Source organism: Oryctolagus cuniculus, chromosome 2 (genome assembly GCF_964237555.1).
Source record: "Oryctolagus cuniculus chromosome 2, mOryCun1.1, whole genome shotgun sequence".
Classification (NCBI taxonomy): Eukaryota; Metazoa; Chordata; class Mammalia; order Lagomorpha; family Leporidae; genus Oryctolagus; species Oryctolagus cuniculus.
The window spans coordinates 173,731,281-173,749,542 of record NC_091433.1 but is presented as its reverse complement, the minus strand read 5'-3'; the positions used below and the strand labels follow the sequence as shown (position 1 = coordinate 173,749,542).

The following is an 18,262-nucleotide window of genomic DNA, read 5'->3' as shown; positions in this document are numbered from 1 at the left end:
TCGTCTTCTGCAGAGGGGCCGGGCTGCCTTCCATACCCTCGGTCCCGCACTGTGAAGCTGCAGGAGCTTTGTTTTCGGTAGCTCCGCATTCCTTTGTGAAATTAGTTTTGCCTGAATTTTTAGGGTTCAGGAGTTTTTCTAACTGCACAGAGCTTCTTTTACTCTTTTAAAAAATGTGTTTAGAAACAGGGCAGTTTTCTCTCTAAAGTTTCTCCCCCCTACTTTTACCTGGAAATTCTCTTATTTATTTATTTATTTTCTTGTCTCTGTTATCCTCGTCCCACACCACGTTGACTTCACTCCCAGGAATTTCTTCTCTGTGTGAGTGCCTTCCCGGAAAGGAGGGCTGGTGAGACACTCTTCTAGCTCGTCCGGTTCACTGCACAGGCCCCCGGCACGCACACACCACCGCAGTGGGCAGTGCCTCTCCCAGCATCGCAGCTGTTCTCAGGGTGACACTGTATTCCTCCCAGTGCCGTCTCTCGGTCGTCGTGGTTCTCCCACTCAGCCTCACAAGACAGCTTGCTGCGTTCCTCCCCTTCCTTTTGCACAGACGACACTGGACAGGTCTGTGCTTGTGGGTGCCTGGTTCTCACTTGTATTTTGGGGCTTGGAGGGGAACATCTCATCATGAGATTTTATTGTAAATGTTACCTGTGGGTTTTCCGTTTTGTTATACACATGTACTGTTTTTATACAGGGACTCGGAGAGATTTAAAGAATGGTGCTGGTACCACAATTGCTGCCATCTTTCCATGATTTTTAAAATAAATGCTGGGCAAGAATCACTTGTGCTCACTGGCTGGGATGGGCCCCTTTGCACCAGCTGCTGGCCCGGGTCCCTCCCCTGCATTCCGACTCCTCCGGGATAGCTCCAATGACGCTGGTGTAGAACCTGCTGCCACATCACGTTCTACGTTTGCAGGGTGCAGCCTACGAAGCAGGATTCAGCCTTTTCGTGGTAGTGTTGCAGGACTCGCGGTGTTCTTCAGGGACATGTGTTCTACGAGCCAGTTCTCTCTCTGCGGCTGTGTCTGCTTTCCCAGCACTTCAGCGCGCTCTCCTCCGTGCAATCGTATTTTATACCCAGTGTCATTAAGGGCATGAGGGGGTGTATCAGGCTGAGGGGCAGCCAGCCTTTACTTCACAGTTTTGGAGCATATTTACATTTTGGTATTCCCACTTGGGGGCTGGTGGAAAGTCCTGGAAGTCTACCCTCAGATAAATGGATGTTACTATGATTCTGAATGAGCAGGGTTTCAATTTCAATGTATATAATTACTGTAGCATCTGCATTCTCCAATGAGATTAGCTCCTTACAATCGTGTTAGGTCGGTAGATGGGGACTGGGAAAGAATTGTTACTTTTATCTCATAATATAGTCAATCATGTAGAAAACTTAAACAAATGGCTCATGATTACAGAGCAAACCTGAGGCTAAAAGGGATTGCATTTACTCTTTGTACAACACAAATTGCTTTCAGTTGATGAATTTTCCATGCTGCTCTTCTAGTTAGTTTCTCACATTGAGTTTATTTTTCACGTATGGGCACACACACACACACACGTGTGTGTTTCATATACGTGCATACATACATGCTTCTGTGCATACATACATACACATACACATTTTGTTCATACAAAGTTTTATGCTATTTCTCTCTCTCTTGCTCTCTCTCTCCCCCTTTGTTGTTGAGAGTCTGAGAGAGAGAGGAAGACAGAGTGAGCTCCCATTCACTCTTTCAAATGCCTGCAATGGCCAGAACTGGGTTGTGCCAAAGCTAGGAGCTGGGAACTCAATCCAGGGTGGCAGAGACCCAACTACTTGAGTCATCCCTGTTGCCTCCTAAGGTCTGTACTAACCGGAAGCTAGAATCTGAGAGTAGTGCTCGGACCTGAACCCAGGAACTCCGGTGTGGGACATGGGCATGCTATTCTCTTTCGATGATGAGAAATTACAATGGTGACACTAACAGTTAAAACATCAGCCCTGCCTTATACTAGATACGCTCACTCACACCATCTCATTTTTACTTTGACATTTTAGTCTCCTTTGTTTCCCACACAGTTCCCCTTGACGGGCAGGCGTCCCAGGGATCAAAGACCAGAGAGGGGCCCATGTCCCTCCCTGCCGACAGGGAGGACCCCGTGTCTCAGAAGGGGCCTCCGAGGAAGCGAGCTCTCCACCCATGGGGCAGTGAGTCAGGGCTACTGAGATAAAAGCTGCTTTTACGACCGAATTTCCCTAAACAGCTTTGACGCCCAGCAATTGGTGGGAGCTTTAATGGCCCCTGCAATGGTTGCTGTGCTGCGTTCTCAGTCACCCCCGGCTCCCCAGGGGAAAGGCAGTAACACACACGGGAGACGGGAAAGGTCGCCGGGAAACACAGTCCCGAAAGCAGAGCTGTCAAAATTAAGTTAAGGGAGGCCTCAGGGCTAATTTGGTTATTCCCAAGCTGGCTTCAGGCCAGAGCTGTGCTAATAAAGTATTTGTTATTGACATGGGTACTGAGGCCTCACCCATCTGCGGGTTACACATAATGGATCTGGTGGCTTAAGTGGGAAGTGGTGGTGGTTCGTGTACCAGCCCCGCCACACTCAGGTCCCAAGAGTCAAGGATCTCTTCCAGGAGGGAGGACTTGATGGAGCGCATCAATATAGGGGTTGTGGGATTAGGATTTGCCGCCTCCTGCTGTAAATTCACCAGCTCCTGAGAGCGAGGCAACAGAGCAGGAGGTCACAGCTTCTCACTGCTCTATTCTTAGTTTGCTTCTTCATAACCAGTGAAATCCTTTCAAGGCCCTTGGCATGGTTAACAGCTAAAAGATGGGCAGACGGAAGTGCAGGCAGCCCAACGAGGCAGGAGATTTGGAGTCATGAGGGACACGTGTCCCGGCTACTGGGACTGGGCCCCAGACCCTCTGAGATGAGTTGAGAACATGACAGGGTGAACATCCAAACATCAGAGTTAGAGAGGGAGCAGTCAGTGAGCGTTAGGACCCGTGAGAGAAGGCAAAGAACACCAGACTGGAGGGCCGGAGGAAGGGAGGGAAGAAGGGACATTTCTCTTTGCAGTGCAGTCATGGTGGCTGGAGATGCAACAGCATTTTGTAAGCGCGAGGCAACAAGTGTGAGCGGAAGGCCAAGAGGTTGCAGGTTGAGTCCTGACAACCACAGGCGCCAGACTTATGACAGGATCACCCACAGGGCTGCTGAATTAGTCTCAGCAGTCACCTATAAAATAAATCTTTGTCATGGAAGTGGACTCCACGGGGGTCCTGCTTCAACCAGGAGGAGACTCCCACCTACTTGTAAAGCAAACACCGATGACCTGGAGAATCCTGATGCTGTCCTGCAAACAGCCCTGTGCGTGGATCTGGAGCAGGTTTAGATGCTGCCAGGTGCCTGAGCCACGTTCCCTGGCCTGGAGTGCTCAGCTGAGGTAGCTCCTCTTTCGTCACCCACTTGCGCTGTACCTCAGCACATTTCACCATCAGGGCCTTAGCACTGTGTTTGCTGCATCTACGTTGTGAAGGTGGCCCAGGCCACACCACCCTGAGAGTAAAAAGTCGGGTCTTGGTGTTAGGCACCACTGTGTTTTCCTGGTTCTGCTCTGACACCCTGGAACCCTGAAGTTTTCTGGCTCTGCACCCCATCATCACAGAACATGTGTGCACTCCACACAGCCTCTGCCATTGTCTCTGCCGGCCCCTTAACTTGTTTCCATTCTTACATTGTCCGTCCCTGTATGGAAGCGTGTGTACCATCTGCACACCTGCTTGCTGTCTGTCTCCCCACTAGCGCCTGTGCTCAGGAGGAAGGACTTCATCTATTTGGTTCACCCTTTTGTGTCCGGGATCCCAGATGTGTGTCAGTCACACAAATGGTGGTAAATAAACCTTTGTGAGATGCAAAACAAGACCTCAACTAAAAAGAATAGGCCAGATAGCCTCCAACCCACTGGAACAGTCAGAAAGGGGAGGCCCTGCGTCCTGGGGGTACTGTGCGTGGACAGGGGGACACTTTTGACCCTTTGGAGCTTGTGTATTAGTGCTAAAGCAACACACGATGGGGTTCACCAGATCTGATGGATGATGGAAGTGAATGGATGACAGACCAGACTAGCTAGTAGCATCAAAATCATGCAATCAGTTGAGGGCCAGTGTCGTGGCACAGAGGGTTAAGCCACTGCCTGTTATGCCGTCATTCCATATCAGAGCACCTGTTTGAATCTTGGCTGCCCCACTTCTTTTTTATTATTTTTTTTATTTTATTTTATTTTTTTTTTGACAGGCAGAGTGGACAATGAGAGAGAAAGAGACAGAGAGAAAGGTCTTCCTTTTTCCGTTGGTTCACCCCCCAGTGGCCGCTGCGGCTGGCGCACTGTGGCTGGCGCACCACGCTGATCCAAAGCCAGGAGCCAGGTGCTTCTCCTGGTCTCCCTTGCAGGTGCAGGGCCCAAGCACTTGGGCCATCCTCCACTGCACTTCTGTGCCCCACTTCTGATCTAGTTCTCCGCTAATGTGCCTGGGAGGCAGCAGAAGATAGCCCAAGTACTTGGGCCCTGGACACTCATGGGGGAGACCCAGATGGAGTCCCTGGCTTCTAGTTCCAGCCTGGCCCAGCCTATGCTGTGTGGCTGTTTGGGGAGAGAATCAGTGGAAGATCTTTCTCTCTGTGTCTCCCCATGGCCACCCCCTCCCCATCCCTCTCACTTTCAAATAAATAAAATAAACCTTTTTTAAAAAATCATAAAGCTGGCTGAGAGGAAAGTAATAGATTGTTTTCCAGGGAGCTATTCTGTAGCCCAGGTATTTCTGATTCTCAGGTAAGTTGCTAGACAAACCTAGGCTGTACTTTATTATCCTTACCTTGCTACCGTAATTCTGGCATGTCATCATCAAATCTATCAGCCACTTACTACATAATAGTAGCAATTAGATGCATAAAATTTGCTCTCACCTTACATGAAGTCACTTTCACTATTCTCTAGAAAAACAAGGCCTCTCTAATCACATGAGATTTGTTTGAAAAAGTTTCCATGGAGAAGATTCTGGAACCTCCAGCTTTGAGACCTTGATAAACTTTAGAAACTAAAGACCCTTTTCAATGGATATTGATGAGTGGGGAAATTCTCCGCATCCACACACGTCATTTATTTATCCCAAGTGAGTGGAGTTTGAGGGATTCACTTGCAAAGGGCTGATTGATTGCATTGGGGAAACCGATTGAGAGGATCCCAAATGCAAAATACTATCCTTCCTCCTTCTGTAACGTGTCTAGGCCATAAACTAGAATTTGCTTGGCACTTTTGCAAAAAAATTGAGGAAAGTGTACCCAAATGTATACTTGTGTGTATGCATAAACCAATGAGCAGCTCAGAGGAGGGGGCCCACCACAATTTTGTTGAATATTTACAGAAGGCTACATATGAGAGTGAGTGGCTTTGTCTAATCTCTTTGGTTCCATATTTTAGCCACATCACAACAGTTTCTATCAGTATACTGTTCTGTACCTTTGAAAGAGTATTGGAAAAGATCTCACAATAGCCAGCTCTGAGAAAGAACTGTGGCGAGTAACTATTGTCCCTGCTTCATGGATTCAGGAACTGAGGCCCAGCCTGACTCTCCTTAGGTGCACAGGGAGAACGCTGGTCTCTAGGATTCTCTGCCGACCCCTTACCATCACCCTATTGCCTGGCACTCAGAAGTTGCTTTGTGAATATTTACATCTTTGTGGAATATTGAACAGATGAGCTTAAGATTGATTCGAGGACTTCTGCCCATCAGAGCCTGTGGTAGGCTCCCAGAGCTTCCTTGTAATAGGCTGATTACTGGCACCCCAAAGCCAATGCCAGTAGGCTCTCACATGGCCAGCGATGCCCATTTCCTGATACCTGTGCCCTTGTGTAATGCCCTGCCTCTGAGTATGGGTGACACCTGGGAGCTGCTTGTAACCCACAGCACCTAGCCAAGGTGATGGGACGGCATCTTCATGACTGTTAGACTATAACTTCTGTCCTGCTAGTGGACTGTGTCTCTCTTGACTGGCTTTCATAACTCAAGCTGCTATGGGGAAGGAGAACTGAGGGTGACCTCCAGTCACTCAGGAACAGAGGCCCTAAGCCAACCACTCTTCAAGAACTGTCAGTGACCATGTGGGCTTAGCAATGAATGATACTCCAACCAAGCTTTGGACGAGACCTTGACCTTGGCTGGCAGCTTGCCTGTCACCTTCTGTGAGACTATGAGACAGGACAAGCAGCTGAATTGTGCCTGGAGGAGCTGCTACAACAAACATGTGTTGTTTGGAGCCACCATGCTACTGTGCAAGAGATAACTACCAGCCACCCAGAGCCCAATCCTGTGGCAAGTGCTTTTCTTGGCCTCCTCGTCTTCTGTGTGAACACCCAGAGGGAGGGACCTGCCTGGGCTGGGTTCAGCCTTGTGCTTTCTCTCCTCCCTGAGTCAGTGGCAGTTCCAACTCTTGCTTTTCTTTCTCCCGGTAGGGAAGAGGGGCAGGCAGGAAAGACCCCTTTTGTGGTTAAGAGTCAGCATGTTCGCCTTTCTCCTGCTTTCTCCTGCTTTCTCCTGTCCAGCTCTGGGCTCAGGTGATTAAAACACAAACAAAGCAAAACACTTCTCTGTCCAAGATCCCCAAGCTTTGCTGCGGCAAGCAGAGAGCTGAATAGGCTCAGAGGGGATGCAGGGTTATTTTACAGGCAGGAGGAGCAAGTCTGGGAGAAGAGGGATAATTAAAAGTGGCCTTCCCAAACAACAAGTGCTTAATGCGCTTGCCCTGATGGAGGGGCCTTCTGTGTTCCACTAGTCTTTGAGCTAAATGATCTTAATCAAGCCATGCTGAGCCCAGAGAGCCTGGATCATTTATTGTCTCCCACTTACGTAACCCTCCACCGAAACAAATGGGAAAAAACAACATGTTTTCTCAGGCCAGCGGGCAGAAAGAAAGGCGATGGCTCTTGTCTGCTACTCGGGGGAGCAGCAGTATCAGTGTGGCACTAAGGTGCCCCGTTGGCAGCTTCGCCATAATCCCAGACATCACATGGTGTCAGTTGCGGGCGGGGGTCACAAGGCGATTTTGAGTCCATCCAAGCTGAGTGGTAAGATCTGGGGCTCCAGTGCCCAGGACTCCGGGTTTCTTCCCCCGAATGAGGATGGGTTCAGCGCATTTTACAACGCGCCACCTCATGCAGGGCCCTGTTCACATTCCAGGTGTGATCAGAACTGGAAGCTGAAAAGGGAGCCGGCATAACAGGGGCTTCATCTGGGGCTGATACAGGCAAAACTCAGCAGGAGGCATTTTCCAAGGCAAGCACTTTGGTTTGTTCATAGCTGCAGGCCGTGAGGTGGCCAGCACAGGCTTTGGCACAGACAAGGCACCCAAACACAAGCTTGGTAAATGGAACTGACACCATATGAGTGTTTTTCGTAAGGACTGGGATTTGGGGAAAGAAGCCATGTGGCCTGTCTTGAGCACTAAGCTGGACCTCCTGGGTGGAAAGAGAAAACAGCTGATCTGGAGGCAGCAAGAATTACAGCCTTGACGCTGGTCTGCAGCCGGGCGGTATTTGGTGGTGTCCCTACTTTGGAGTGAGCCGGCTTGGCTTTGAACCCTGGCTCTGTACTGGGTTGGGGGGCAAGTCACACAACCTTTCTGATCCTTTGCTTTCTCAACTCTAAAGTGGGGAGAATTGATAATCCACCATGTATCAGAGGCCTCTTCCAGCCCTGGACACGCATTGTGTGCTCCTCACCTGTGTGATGTGAGCATTAATCAGATAAGCCCTAGTTCTGATGTGAGGAAGCAAAGGCACAGAGATGCTGACAGTGAGCAGTGGAGCTGGGATTTGGACACAGGTCATCTGCATTTGTTAAGACCATGCTAGGGCCGGCGCCATGGCTCACTAGGCTAATCCTCCGCCTAGCAGCGCCGGCACACCGGGTTCTAGTCCCGGTCGGGGTGCCGGATTCTGTCCCAGTTGCCCCTCTTCCAGGCCAGCTCTCTGCTGTGGCCAGGGAGTGCAGTGGAAGATGGCCCAAGTACTTGGGCCCTGCATCCCATGGGAGACCAGGAGAAGTACCTGGCTCCTGCCATCGGATCAGCGAGGTGCGCTGGCCTCAGCACGCCAGCCGTGGCGGTCATTGGAGGGTGAACCAATGGCAAAGGAAGACCTTTCTCTCTGTCTCTCTCTCTCACTGTCCACTCTGCCTGTCAAAAAAAAAAAAAAAAAAAAAAAAGCCATGCTGAGAACTCCAGTTACTCTGATCTGATTATTACAATCGTGTGCATGGATTGAAATATCACACTCTGCCCCATACATACATGAAATTATTATAGGTCAATTAAAAATTTAAGAATAGTTTAAAAGAAAGACACTGCATTGCTTCCTTGTGGTGATGTCTAAACTCAGGAGGTCTGCAGGAGACTGAATGTGCTTAGCACCTGCCGTCCCATGTACAACTGGACGGATGCTACAAATGCTGGGACACACACTGGGGAGCTCTGTAGCTGGTGGGCACTCTGCCCTCAACCCCGGCTTCACTTCCGCTCTGTCACTGCCCCCAGGGTTACTGGGGGAAGTGCTTTCTCCCCCTTAGCTGGTCCTCAGTGGTGGCCACCTCTGGGGGGTGCCGACTGGCTCTCCTTTGGACCAAGCCACTTCCCTTGCGGGAAGGGACCCTGTACTATCAGTGACGGGGATCATGAATCACGAATTAATTCCACAGCCTGCTTGCTCCCAGTGAGGGCAGGCACACCCAAATGAAGACTGACAACCTAACGGGGAGGAGGCCAACCTGTGGCAGTGCCTGGGGGCCCGCGAGCCTTGTCACGGCTCATGCTTCATGTGTCATCACTAGTGTGCCGGCCATCAATAGGCGATAACCTGAGACTAGTAAAAGGGCGACCACGCAGCAGTGCAGTGAGCAGGAAACGGCAGTGCAGTCTCTGGCTCCCCCGAGTTGTATGTAGGGCTGCAAGCCAGCCACCCTCTAAAGAACTGTTCTCTCCAGTGGCTGGGCACCAAGAGCATTGCTTTCCAACTGCATCCGCGAACGCTGGGGAGCAAGGCGGAATGCCGATTAGTTGCAATTATCAGCTTTCTTACATGTGCATGGAGGCACTGGCCTGCCTCGTGCACTGTCTTGAATGTGAGTGAAGATGCAGATGTGCCGTTTAAGCAAAAACTAACATAAGAAGCAGAGTGTTCAGAGGAGAGGTTCCTTCAGAGGACCCATCCAACGCTGGGATCCCTCTAAGGTGCCTCTGTCCTAAGTTGGTGCTAACAGATGCTACCTGGCTGAGAAGAGTACTTTCTGTGCGATTGTTAAGAAGCTCACTCCTCAGCCTCTTACACAAGGCGTATAACTCAGGGCAAGTTACTCTCTGGGCCTCATTCTCCTCCTCTGGAAACGCGGACTCATACTGCAGCCCCCAGAAATGAGATCATGCCACTGAGAGCGCAGCACCGCTCCTGGCGCTCAGTAACGTGCAGTGAGGGTGGCAAGAATGCAACTCAAGGCTTTGCACGTGCTGTCTGCAAGGTGGAAGCTCAGGAGGGCTGTGTGGCTCTGAGCGTAACTCAGCACCTTCCCCCGGCCCCGGGCTCCTCGGCTGTAATGAGGAGCTGGCGCTGTAGTTCTGGCTCCCCAAGCTTTGGTGCTAATCAGACTTTCCCGACAGCTTGCTAGAGGGGCCCACGAATCTGCATTGTTAATGAGCAGCACTCCCAGGCGCCCCTCCCCCGACTTGGGACACAGCCACACAGGGGACACTCTGGGCTGTGTCCAGTGTTCCCAGGGGGCTGACCAGCTGCCGGCTACCTTCTGAAGTCCTGGATTAGGCACATGCTGAGCAGTTCTGGGGAAAGCTGCTGATGGCATGATTAACCCCGGAGTTTAATCCAAGCCCCCAGGAAACCTTCTGGTTACCCTGCCTTGTCCCCTAACCTCTCACATCTTGGGCCCCTTGCCTCCCAGGCTGCCATGCTTAAGAGCGACAGCTAAGAAGGGGTCTGGGTTTCCTCCCACTCCCAGCCTGGAATGGGGTTGTCTGCATCCCCAGTGAGCATAAGATGACAGGTTTCTGGGGGTGGGGACGAGAAGGCGCTATTTATTTTGGGTGAATTCAAGGCAAAGAGGTCAGCACAGAAGTGGGCATGGCTAGGCTTGCAGGGCCTGAGGGTGGAAGGGTGGAGGGACACAAAGGCCCCCAGCGAGTGGGAGGACAAATGTGAGCAGGGGCCGGGGCCCTGGAGAAGCCTGCCTTCCAGCCATGCCGTCATCCCAGAAGGGTGTGCTTGGAGTATAATGGCTGTAGCTACAAATTCTATTAACTCTAATAGTTGTTCTGTGGTGAATGGATAATGCATTTAGCAGAAATAGACTCAATCAATTTATACGAAACACATAAAACTTTCTCATTGGAATTGGCATCTGTTCTTGAGTCATGTGTGGCAATGGACCGTCTGCCAGCCTCACTCCTGGGCACACGAGCGCTGCCAGGGGCTAACTGGAGAGATGAGCCACAGAAGTGCGGGCTCCCTAATGCCACATCCCTTTAGACCTTAGGATCATGGAACTGGGCACAGCAGGGGACTTGGAGACTGTGAACTTCCCAACCTTGACTTTTTCCAAATAGCATTTCTCTTCCTGGATCTGTGTTACCCTCCTAACACAAGTGCTGTCACAGGTTTGCTAACTTGTCCCAGGAGGGAGGACCAGTCCCAGAACAGCCCAGCACCAAGGCTTGCTGGTGCAAGGTTTTCTGACTCCTTATTCAGTCAACTGCCCACGATTCTACATATTTTAAATGACTTTTACTTCCCTGACCCCCACCCCCAGCAGAAATGCACACTCAAAAACTAGCAAACCAACTGTTCCCATAAAATAATATCAGAGGCGAGGCTGTGGTTTTGATGCCATGACCCACGAAGCGGGACCGTGTTTGGGACTGAGCTGCATCCCTCGGCCCTTCTCTCCTGCTTCTGAACTCCACGCAGACATGGGCTAAGGCAGGAAGAACCATTGCGCTGTGGGGGCCTGGTTCCCTCTCCAGGGCTTCCCTGAGAAGGTGGCAGAGCCTGCTTGCATCCCCTCACCCCAATCTCACCCCAATCTTCACTATTGCTGAGAGGGAGCTGAGGGAGAGAGACAGAGAGAGAGAGAGACAGCTTCGTTGCCCTGTGATTGCATTATTCCAACCATTTGGTTAGCGTAATTGCATGTGCAAAGCTGACAAATGTAATTTTCCTGGACTTAATACTTGCCCCGTTTTCTCTTTCAGCCTCTTCATCTGATTACCTAAAGTGACTCACGGCTTCCGAGAATGCGGCGTGCGGGATGCACCTGCACAGCCCTGCCTGGACGCTTCGCGATTCCACTCTGCCCCGTGGGCCGGGAGGAGAGGGTACCCCTAGGGCGGGACGGACTGGCTGCAGGGACCCGGGGAGTAGCTATTTTCTGAAGACCCGATTTGGCCTTTGTGTTGCTCAGTGTTGCTCTCAGGCTTGCTTGCTGCGGAGCTGAAATGCCACCAGCCACCCCTGTTCCAGCCCAGTAGAAACTGACAGCCCTGAACTTTGCAAAGAAAATCTTATTATCTTGTCTCCTCAATTCTTTGTCAAAGCGTTGGGAGCTGATTTGTTTGCTGTTCATGCAGGGGCTCTGGTCTGGGATGCTCTCCCTGCCGCTCTTCTATTTTTAGTGTTTATCTCTGATTGGAGACTTTGATACTTCCAAGTAGCTTAGCTAGGGAAAAAATGTAGACTTCAGGTTCATATCCTGGACTGCTCCCCACCAGCTGCAAGATTCTTTACTTCTCCTCCCACCAAGGGCAGCCACAGTGACTGTCCTGGGGCCAGTGCGAAGGCTGGTCCACTCCTGAGACAGGAGTCAAGCTTACTCCTTGTCTGTTTCCTTTGCCTTCCCACTATTCACCTCCAGGGGGCGCTCTCATATAGAGGCTCTGAGCTCTGGCTTGGTTTCACGCCACCGCCACTCTCCTCCCCTGGGCCAGCAGCTCCAGCACTGTGAGGACTGGGTCATCCCTCCTTGCCGTAGCCACAGGGGAGGGGCTGGGCCCACGTTGGCTGGGTGACTATTGCTGAGTGAGTGCAGCCATGGCCTTGGCCTACCTGAGTCCACATAAACCTCTCTTGCTGCAGGGACATCATACTAACTGCTTACATGATCCTCATCTACATGGGAAGTTCTTTTGAGTTCTTGACCTGGCTCTTGTATTGCCTAGCATCACTGAACACAGAACTGGCCACAGAGGAAGTGTACAAGGACTGGAGGTGGGTCTACCTGAAAGCCAGGTGAGGCCAGGGCCAGGGTATGGCCTGTTCTCCCTGAGCAGAAGCTGAGTCTAGGGACTGGGGTTGTGGCATCAGTTCAAGTCCTGGCTGCCCCACTTCTTATCCAGCTCCCTGCTAATGTGCCTTGGAAAGCAGCAGAGGATGGCCCACGTCCTTGGGCCCCTGTACCCCTGTGGGAAGCCTGGATGAGGCTCCTGGCTCCTGGCTTTGGCCTGACCAAGTCCAGGCCATTGTGGCCACTTGGGGAGTGAACCAATGGATGGAAGATCCCTTTCTCTGCATCTCTCTTTCTCCCTCTCTCTAACTCTGCCTTTCAAAGAAATACAATAAATCTTAAAAAAAAAAAAAAAAGGAGCTGAGTCCAGGGGCTCAGGGGATACTGCTGTGGGTGATGGGGAAGGGCGGTTCTGCCCCAGGGAGATCCTCCCAGAGGAAACAGAGACACTCACGCCATGTACTCGCAGGGGTCTGCAGCAAGGCAGGTCTGGGGGACCTGATCAGGACCCGAGGTGCCCCCTGCTTGGGTCCCAGGAGGAGAAGCGGTATTGGAAGCCTGGCCCAGCTTCTTCCTCACTGGAGCTTCTCTTCCCTGCACCAAGGGGCTCCTGGGCAAGCAGAGGGTCTGTTCTAGAGCTTTCCCAGAGTGCCAGGTGGCTGGTGTACTCCTGAGGCTGCCCAGGGACATGCTGGGCCCACCAGCGTTCAGGTCATTCGGGAAGGGAGAGGGAACACCGACACACAGACCCTTGCAGAGGAATTCAGGCAGGGGTGGGGAATGTCTGGCCCGTGGGCCGTGGAAGGCCCAGGAAATCACGTGGTCTGGCCCTGCCGAGGCAACCGCAGGCAGGACACGAAAGTCAATAAATCCATAGCAGGCGAATTTGGATAATTTTGTAGGGCCTGCGAATATTGTTATAAATATCCAAATGGCCCTGGGCAGAAAAAAGGTTCCCCAGCCCTGAATTAGGAGTACAGCTGCTCAGTGCGGGAGGCTGGTGTTCCAGCTGCCGTGGTCTCCTGCCTCCTGGGCTGCCCCTCACTTCCAGGGCGAGTCAGCAACGGCTTGTGAGCAGCCACGTGACCTCATCAGAGTGGCCACTGGGCAGGCCCTCGCTGAGCAGCCTGTTAGGGGCTGTGGGAGTGGGTGGCAATAAACCTGGAGTCAGGCAGGGCCAGTGGCTGTTTCCTAAACACTGCTGCCCAGGAGCTAGCTGGAGCCTGCTGCTGCCCACCAGTCGATCGATCGGCAGGTGCTTCTCGAGTCTCTGCTATATCGCCAGCGCTGGTGCTTGGGCCAGGGCAGGGGGCTTGCAGCCACGTTCAGTTTGCACATCAGAAGGGGAAGCCTCACCTCCCTCCTGAATTTATAACTTTGTCAGTTTCCTAACTTTCACACAAGGAGGTGGTAGCTGACCAAGGGCCAAGAAGTCAAAGGTGGTGGATCAGTGGGGCTTTGGGGCGGGGGGCAGGCAGGGCTGCCCCTTCAGGCTAGATCGGTTCAGGAGCCATGAGGCTAATGAGGGAAGTGGGGAGCCATTGCAGCAGGCCAGGTTCTCCTCCAGATGGAAAAGTGGGCGTGGGCAGGTGTCCTGAAGTCCTAAGGAAGGGAAGAGGTGGGGAGAGGAGAAAAGCAATGCTCTCTCCTCATGTTTAATGAGTTGCGAGCCAATGAATTCAATGTCAAAAAAAAAAAAAAAGGCTAAGTCTCTACTTTTTTGGACTTTGCACAAGGATTTTATAAGTAGCAATGAGAGATTTATCATTTATCCGTGCCTCTCTTTTATAAAGACTTATCTTCTATAAGAAACAGCATGGGCGGACTGTATGCTGTGTATCAGCCTCTCCAGGTTACTCGTGGCAGAAGCAGCATCAAGTGCCCAGGCCCCGAGGCCCACCTGGGGAACCCCTTGGCTTGTGGGAGTGGGAGACACAGGCAGGCCCATTAGTGTCTCTGACCTGTAACCACCAGGAAGATCACATTGGGTTCTGAGAGCCTCGCCCTGACATGATCAGTGGTTGAGAATCCACACCTACAGTTGATGGCCAGAGGCTGGAGGCCAACAGCTCCGTGAGAAGTCTCCCACTGTGCAATGTGCTGAACAGAACTGTTTGAGGGGAGCTCTGGAGAGAATCTGTCCAACTGGAAGCTTTGGGGTAGCCTGCTTTGTGCAACAGTAACCTTGGCCTTGGGCCCAAACCCTTTCCATGAGGAGAAGAAATCTGTGTAAGATTTGCTTTGTTCAGGAGGTGGGGAGAGACTATCAGAGTGGTCCTCTGGTGTGTGGGGGGTCTGAGCCTCCCCAAAACACAGAAGGAAGCTTCTCCTTGGCACAGCTTCTGGAAGCTTCCTTTGTCCAGGTCGTGAAAACCAAAAAGCCTTCTTTTGGAGCCCCAGAAGCCAGAGTGTAGGGGATGCCCCTTCTACAGGTCGTTTCCTTGTTTAAATGCAACTTCACACCCTAGTCGCAGCATGGAGCCTCCTGCCTTTTGCAACAAGAAATCAGCCTGCTTGGATCTGGGGGCTGAGCCCTTACCTGTAGGGTCAAAGGTGGGGGTCCTTGGTGTGGCCTCCCTGGGTTTCGACTCCTTGTTTGGGCTACCATCAAACAGATTTCTTGATCTGGGTTCCGTGCTCTGTAGAGTTTTGTCCTCTCCACTGACTGGAATAGAGAAAAGCCCAGGGGCTGGTTTAGCTGGTTCTCAGGTTCAGGTAGCTGAGTTCACTTTCGGGCAGGTGGGAGAGACAGCTGGGCACAGGTTAGAGGGGACAGTGAGGCTGTGGGGGGTTAAGTGGCAGGGGCAGGGTGAACTCACTGGTGAGGTAGCAGTCCAGGCTGATGGAGATGTTGTCGAAGGCCACCGTGGCTCTGGATCCTTGTTCCCACCACGCGACCATCTGGAGCCAGAACCTGCACGCATTGAGAGAAATGCATGTGAAGACCAGACGGGATGGCTGGTGTCCCAGGCAGCAGAATCCAGCAGATGTGTGCTCATCACCGGCTTTTCAGTCTCAGCTAACCCCAGAGTGACAGCAAGAGGATGGAGGACAGCCTCTCCCCAACCTCACTCACACAGAGGACTTGCCTTTCTGAAGGCACCTGACACCTGGCCCTTAAACCCGACGGGGCACGTGGGCCTGGGACCAGGGCTCTCTGTTCCTCTGAGAGGATCTCTTTTGCTTTCCGGGTGTAAAGGATGGAAATGGTCAGGCCTGAAATACAGTGGGTGCTCATCCGAGGGGCTGACATCATTACCAAGACATTGGAATGCATCTGTGCCGGCTCACAGAACTGCTGTCCTGAAGTGCCTTGGGCTTGCTGCTTCAGACAATCTGGCTCCTTCCTAGCACCCCTGCATTGCCCCATTACAGCAACCAGAGGATTAATCTCTTACCCAGCAGGGTCTCAAGCATCCCAGGTCTTGTCCAGCATCAGCTGTGGTTGCCTGACTGGTTGTGAAGGATTAAATGACTTGACCGTGAGCCCTGGGAGTGTTTGTAACCATCTCAGAGTGGGTTGTAAAGTGCTAACGGTAAATCCATTGACATAGTGTTTCTTCTAGGCTGTTTCAGATTCTCGGAGGCCCAGGTCCTCAGACTGTGGCTAGGAAAGGCTTTAGAATGAGACAAACCAGACCAAAAAAATACCTTTGGTTCATTTGTTTCCTGGGAAATCTCTTCCTGGAATGCTATCCATCCACTCTTTTCTGCTATAAGGGGGAGGGTTTCCTGGAGACCTTTTTTTAAATTTTTTTAAATTTTATTTTTTTTGACAGGCAGAGTGGACAGTGAGAGAGAGACAGAGAGAAAGGTCTTCCTTTACCGTTGGTTCACCCTCCAATGGCCGCCGCGGCCGGCGCGCTGCGGCCGGCGCTGATCCGAAGCCAGGTACTTCTCCTGGTCTCCCATGGGGTGCAGGGCCCAAGCACTTGGGCCATCCTCCACTGCACTCCCTGGCCACAGCAGAGAGCTGGCCTGGAAGAGGGACAACTGGGACAGAATCTGGCGCCCCGACTGGGACTAGAATCCGCAAAGCGGAGGATTAGCCTAGTGAGCCGCGGTGCCGGCCTCCTGGAGACCTTAAAAACCCTTCCACCCTTCAGAATGCCGATTAAGAGTGACCTGAAGAACAGTGCACCTGCTCCAATGTGGATGTTAAAACACTGATGGAGAACCCACGCCCATCAGTGGGTGACTGGATGAACCACATGCTCCCCAGCCATACAGCAGGATGCTACTCTGCAATGAAACAGAATGGACCAGGAGATAAGATAGCAGGGGAGTGGACCTCAGAAATAGTACGCTAAGTTCAGGAAGCCTGACAATAAATAAGTGAAGACTTCTTGGTGAATGAGTCCAGGTACAGGAAATATCTAGAATAGGCGTCTGTGGGTGATGAAGACGTCCTCACATGGGACCGTGATGCTCTTTGCAGAACTCTGCAGATTTGCTAAGTGACTTACAACAGGTGAGCTTTATGCAATGTAAATAATAGCTTGATAAAGCTGTTAGAGGAGAGACAAGGGAGAAGGAGAGAGAGAGAAAAGTAAAGAAAAGGAGAGGAGAAGAGAGGAGAGGGGAGGGGAGGTGAGAGGAGGGGAGGAGAGAAGAGGAGAGGAGAGAGGAGGAAGAAGGGAATGTGAACCCCAAGATCACTGGCAGCGTGGAGCAGCCAGGGCAGAACTGAGACTGGAGAAAGCAGCACGGAGGGCGCATGGATGACGAGAGCAGAAGCTGACCGAGAGGGAAAGGCACATGTAGAAACAGGCAGGGGTAGAACATGTGCTCAGGTGGGTTTGCAGAGAGGCAGCCAGGCTCCAGCCAGGGAGTCAGCAGCAGCAGGGGCTGGGAGCCCATTAGGCATGAGAAGGAGACCTCTGGCAGCATGCAGAAGAGGCAGACGCTGGCTGAGCTATCGTGGTCAGAGAACAAGGACTCTCTCTGTGGAGGAAAGCCTTGAAATCAAAGGCAAACTTATCTGGACGGCACGCCTGGCATCGATTCTTCTTAACTGAACTACTCTAAATCTTCCTGTGCATTCACCCGGCTTGTGAAATCTGGTCATTCACAAATAATGCTTTCTGTCTGAGGATCCGAATCTGTCTGGCTTTAAAGAAGCAATGCCTGAATCTGGCGAGGCCATGGCCAAGCCCAGTCACATTCCCCACGATAGGGTCCACATGGTCTCTCAGTCCAGCACAGAAGACTGGTGGTTGGCTGGATGTGCGAGGAGTGGCAGCAGAGAAGCCCCAGGGCCTGTGTGGGGGGACACCTGGGCATGCTGGGTGCATGTGTGTGAGACGATGGACAACACACGAACTCAGCCACCCATGACCTTGGGCATGCACTTGCGAGATATCTTTCTTCATGGCCCCGATAAGCACCGGTTTCTATTTCACATAAAGTTGTCAGATATTAGGGCCTGCCTTAGGCCTAGGGGTGAAGGGAGGGTTCTAGGAGGAATCAGAGGGGAAAACTGCATTCACACTGCTTACTGTCCAGTGGAGAGATGGGGCGTGTCTATGTCAGTGTCCAATAGAGCAGAAGGGGGCTGGTGCCACAGGAGGTGCACCCAAGTGCTGTCAGAGCCCAGGGAAGAAGAATGACAGCAGCCTGGGGAAACTGGGTGCCTCACGGAGCAAGTGGCTTTTCCATTGGTTTTGAAGGCAGAGGAGGACTCAGGGATGTGGGTGTGGGGGTGGAGCGGAGTGAGGAGGAGGAGGAGGAGCTAGTGTAAGTGATGCACTGTTGGGGACAGGACCCATTTGGTGTGAGAGGTAGGGGAGGAAGTCAGGATGGTGGGGTCACGTGAGAGCCAGGCTGAAGAATTTCTACTGCCATTTCATTGAAAACGGGGAGCCACAGCAGGTTGCCAACACAACAGTGGCCAAATCAAATACTTGTGTTAGGATAATTACAGTGGAACC

General features: G+C 51.9%; 1 protein-coding gene across 1 annotated transcript in view; it reads right to left on the bottom strand.

The window, feature by feature from the left end:
* The window catches only part of ALK (ALK receptor tyrosine kinase), a 775,334-nt gene that overhangs the window by 64,296 nt on the left and 692,776 nt on the right, over window positions 1-18,262 (bottom strand). The window contains exons 10-11 of the mRNA XM_051843042.2: window positions 15,152-15,246; window positions 14,872-14,997 (exon numbers count right to left, since the gene is read on the bottom strand). Coding sequence (XP_051699002.1) covers window positions 14,872-14,997; window positions 15,152-15,246 — 221 coding nt within the window. The remainder of the gene's footprint in view (window positions 1-14,871; window positions 14,998-15,151; window positions 15,247-18,262) is intronic.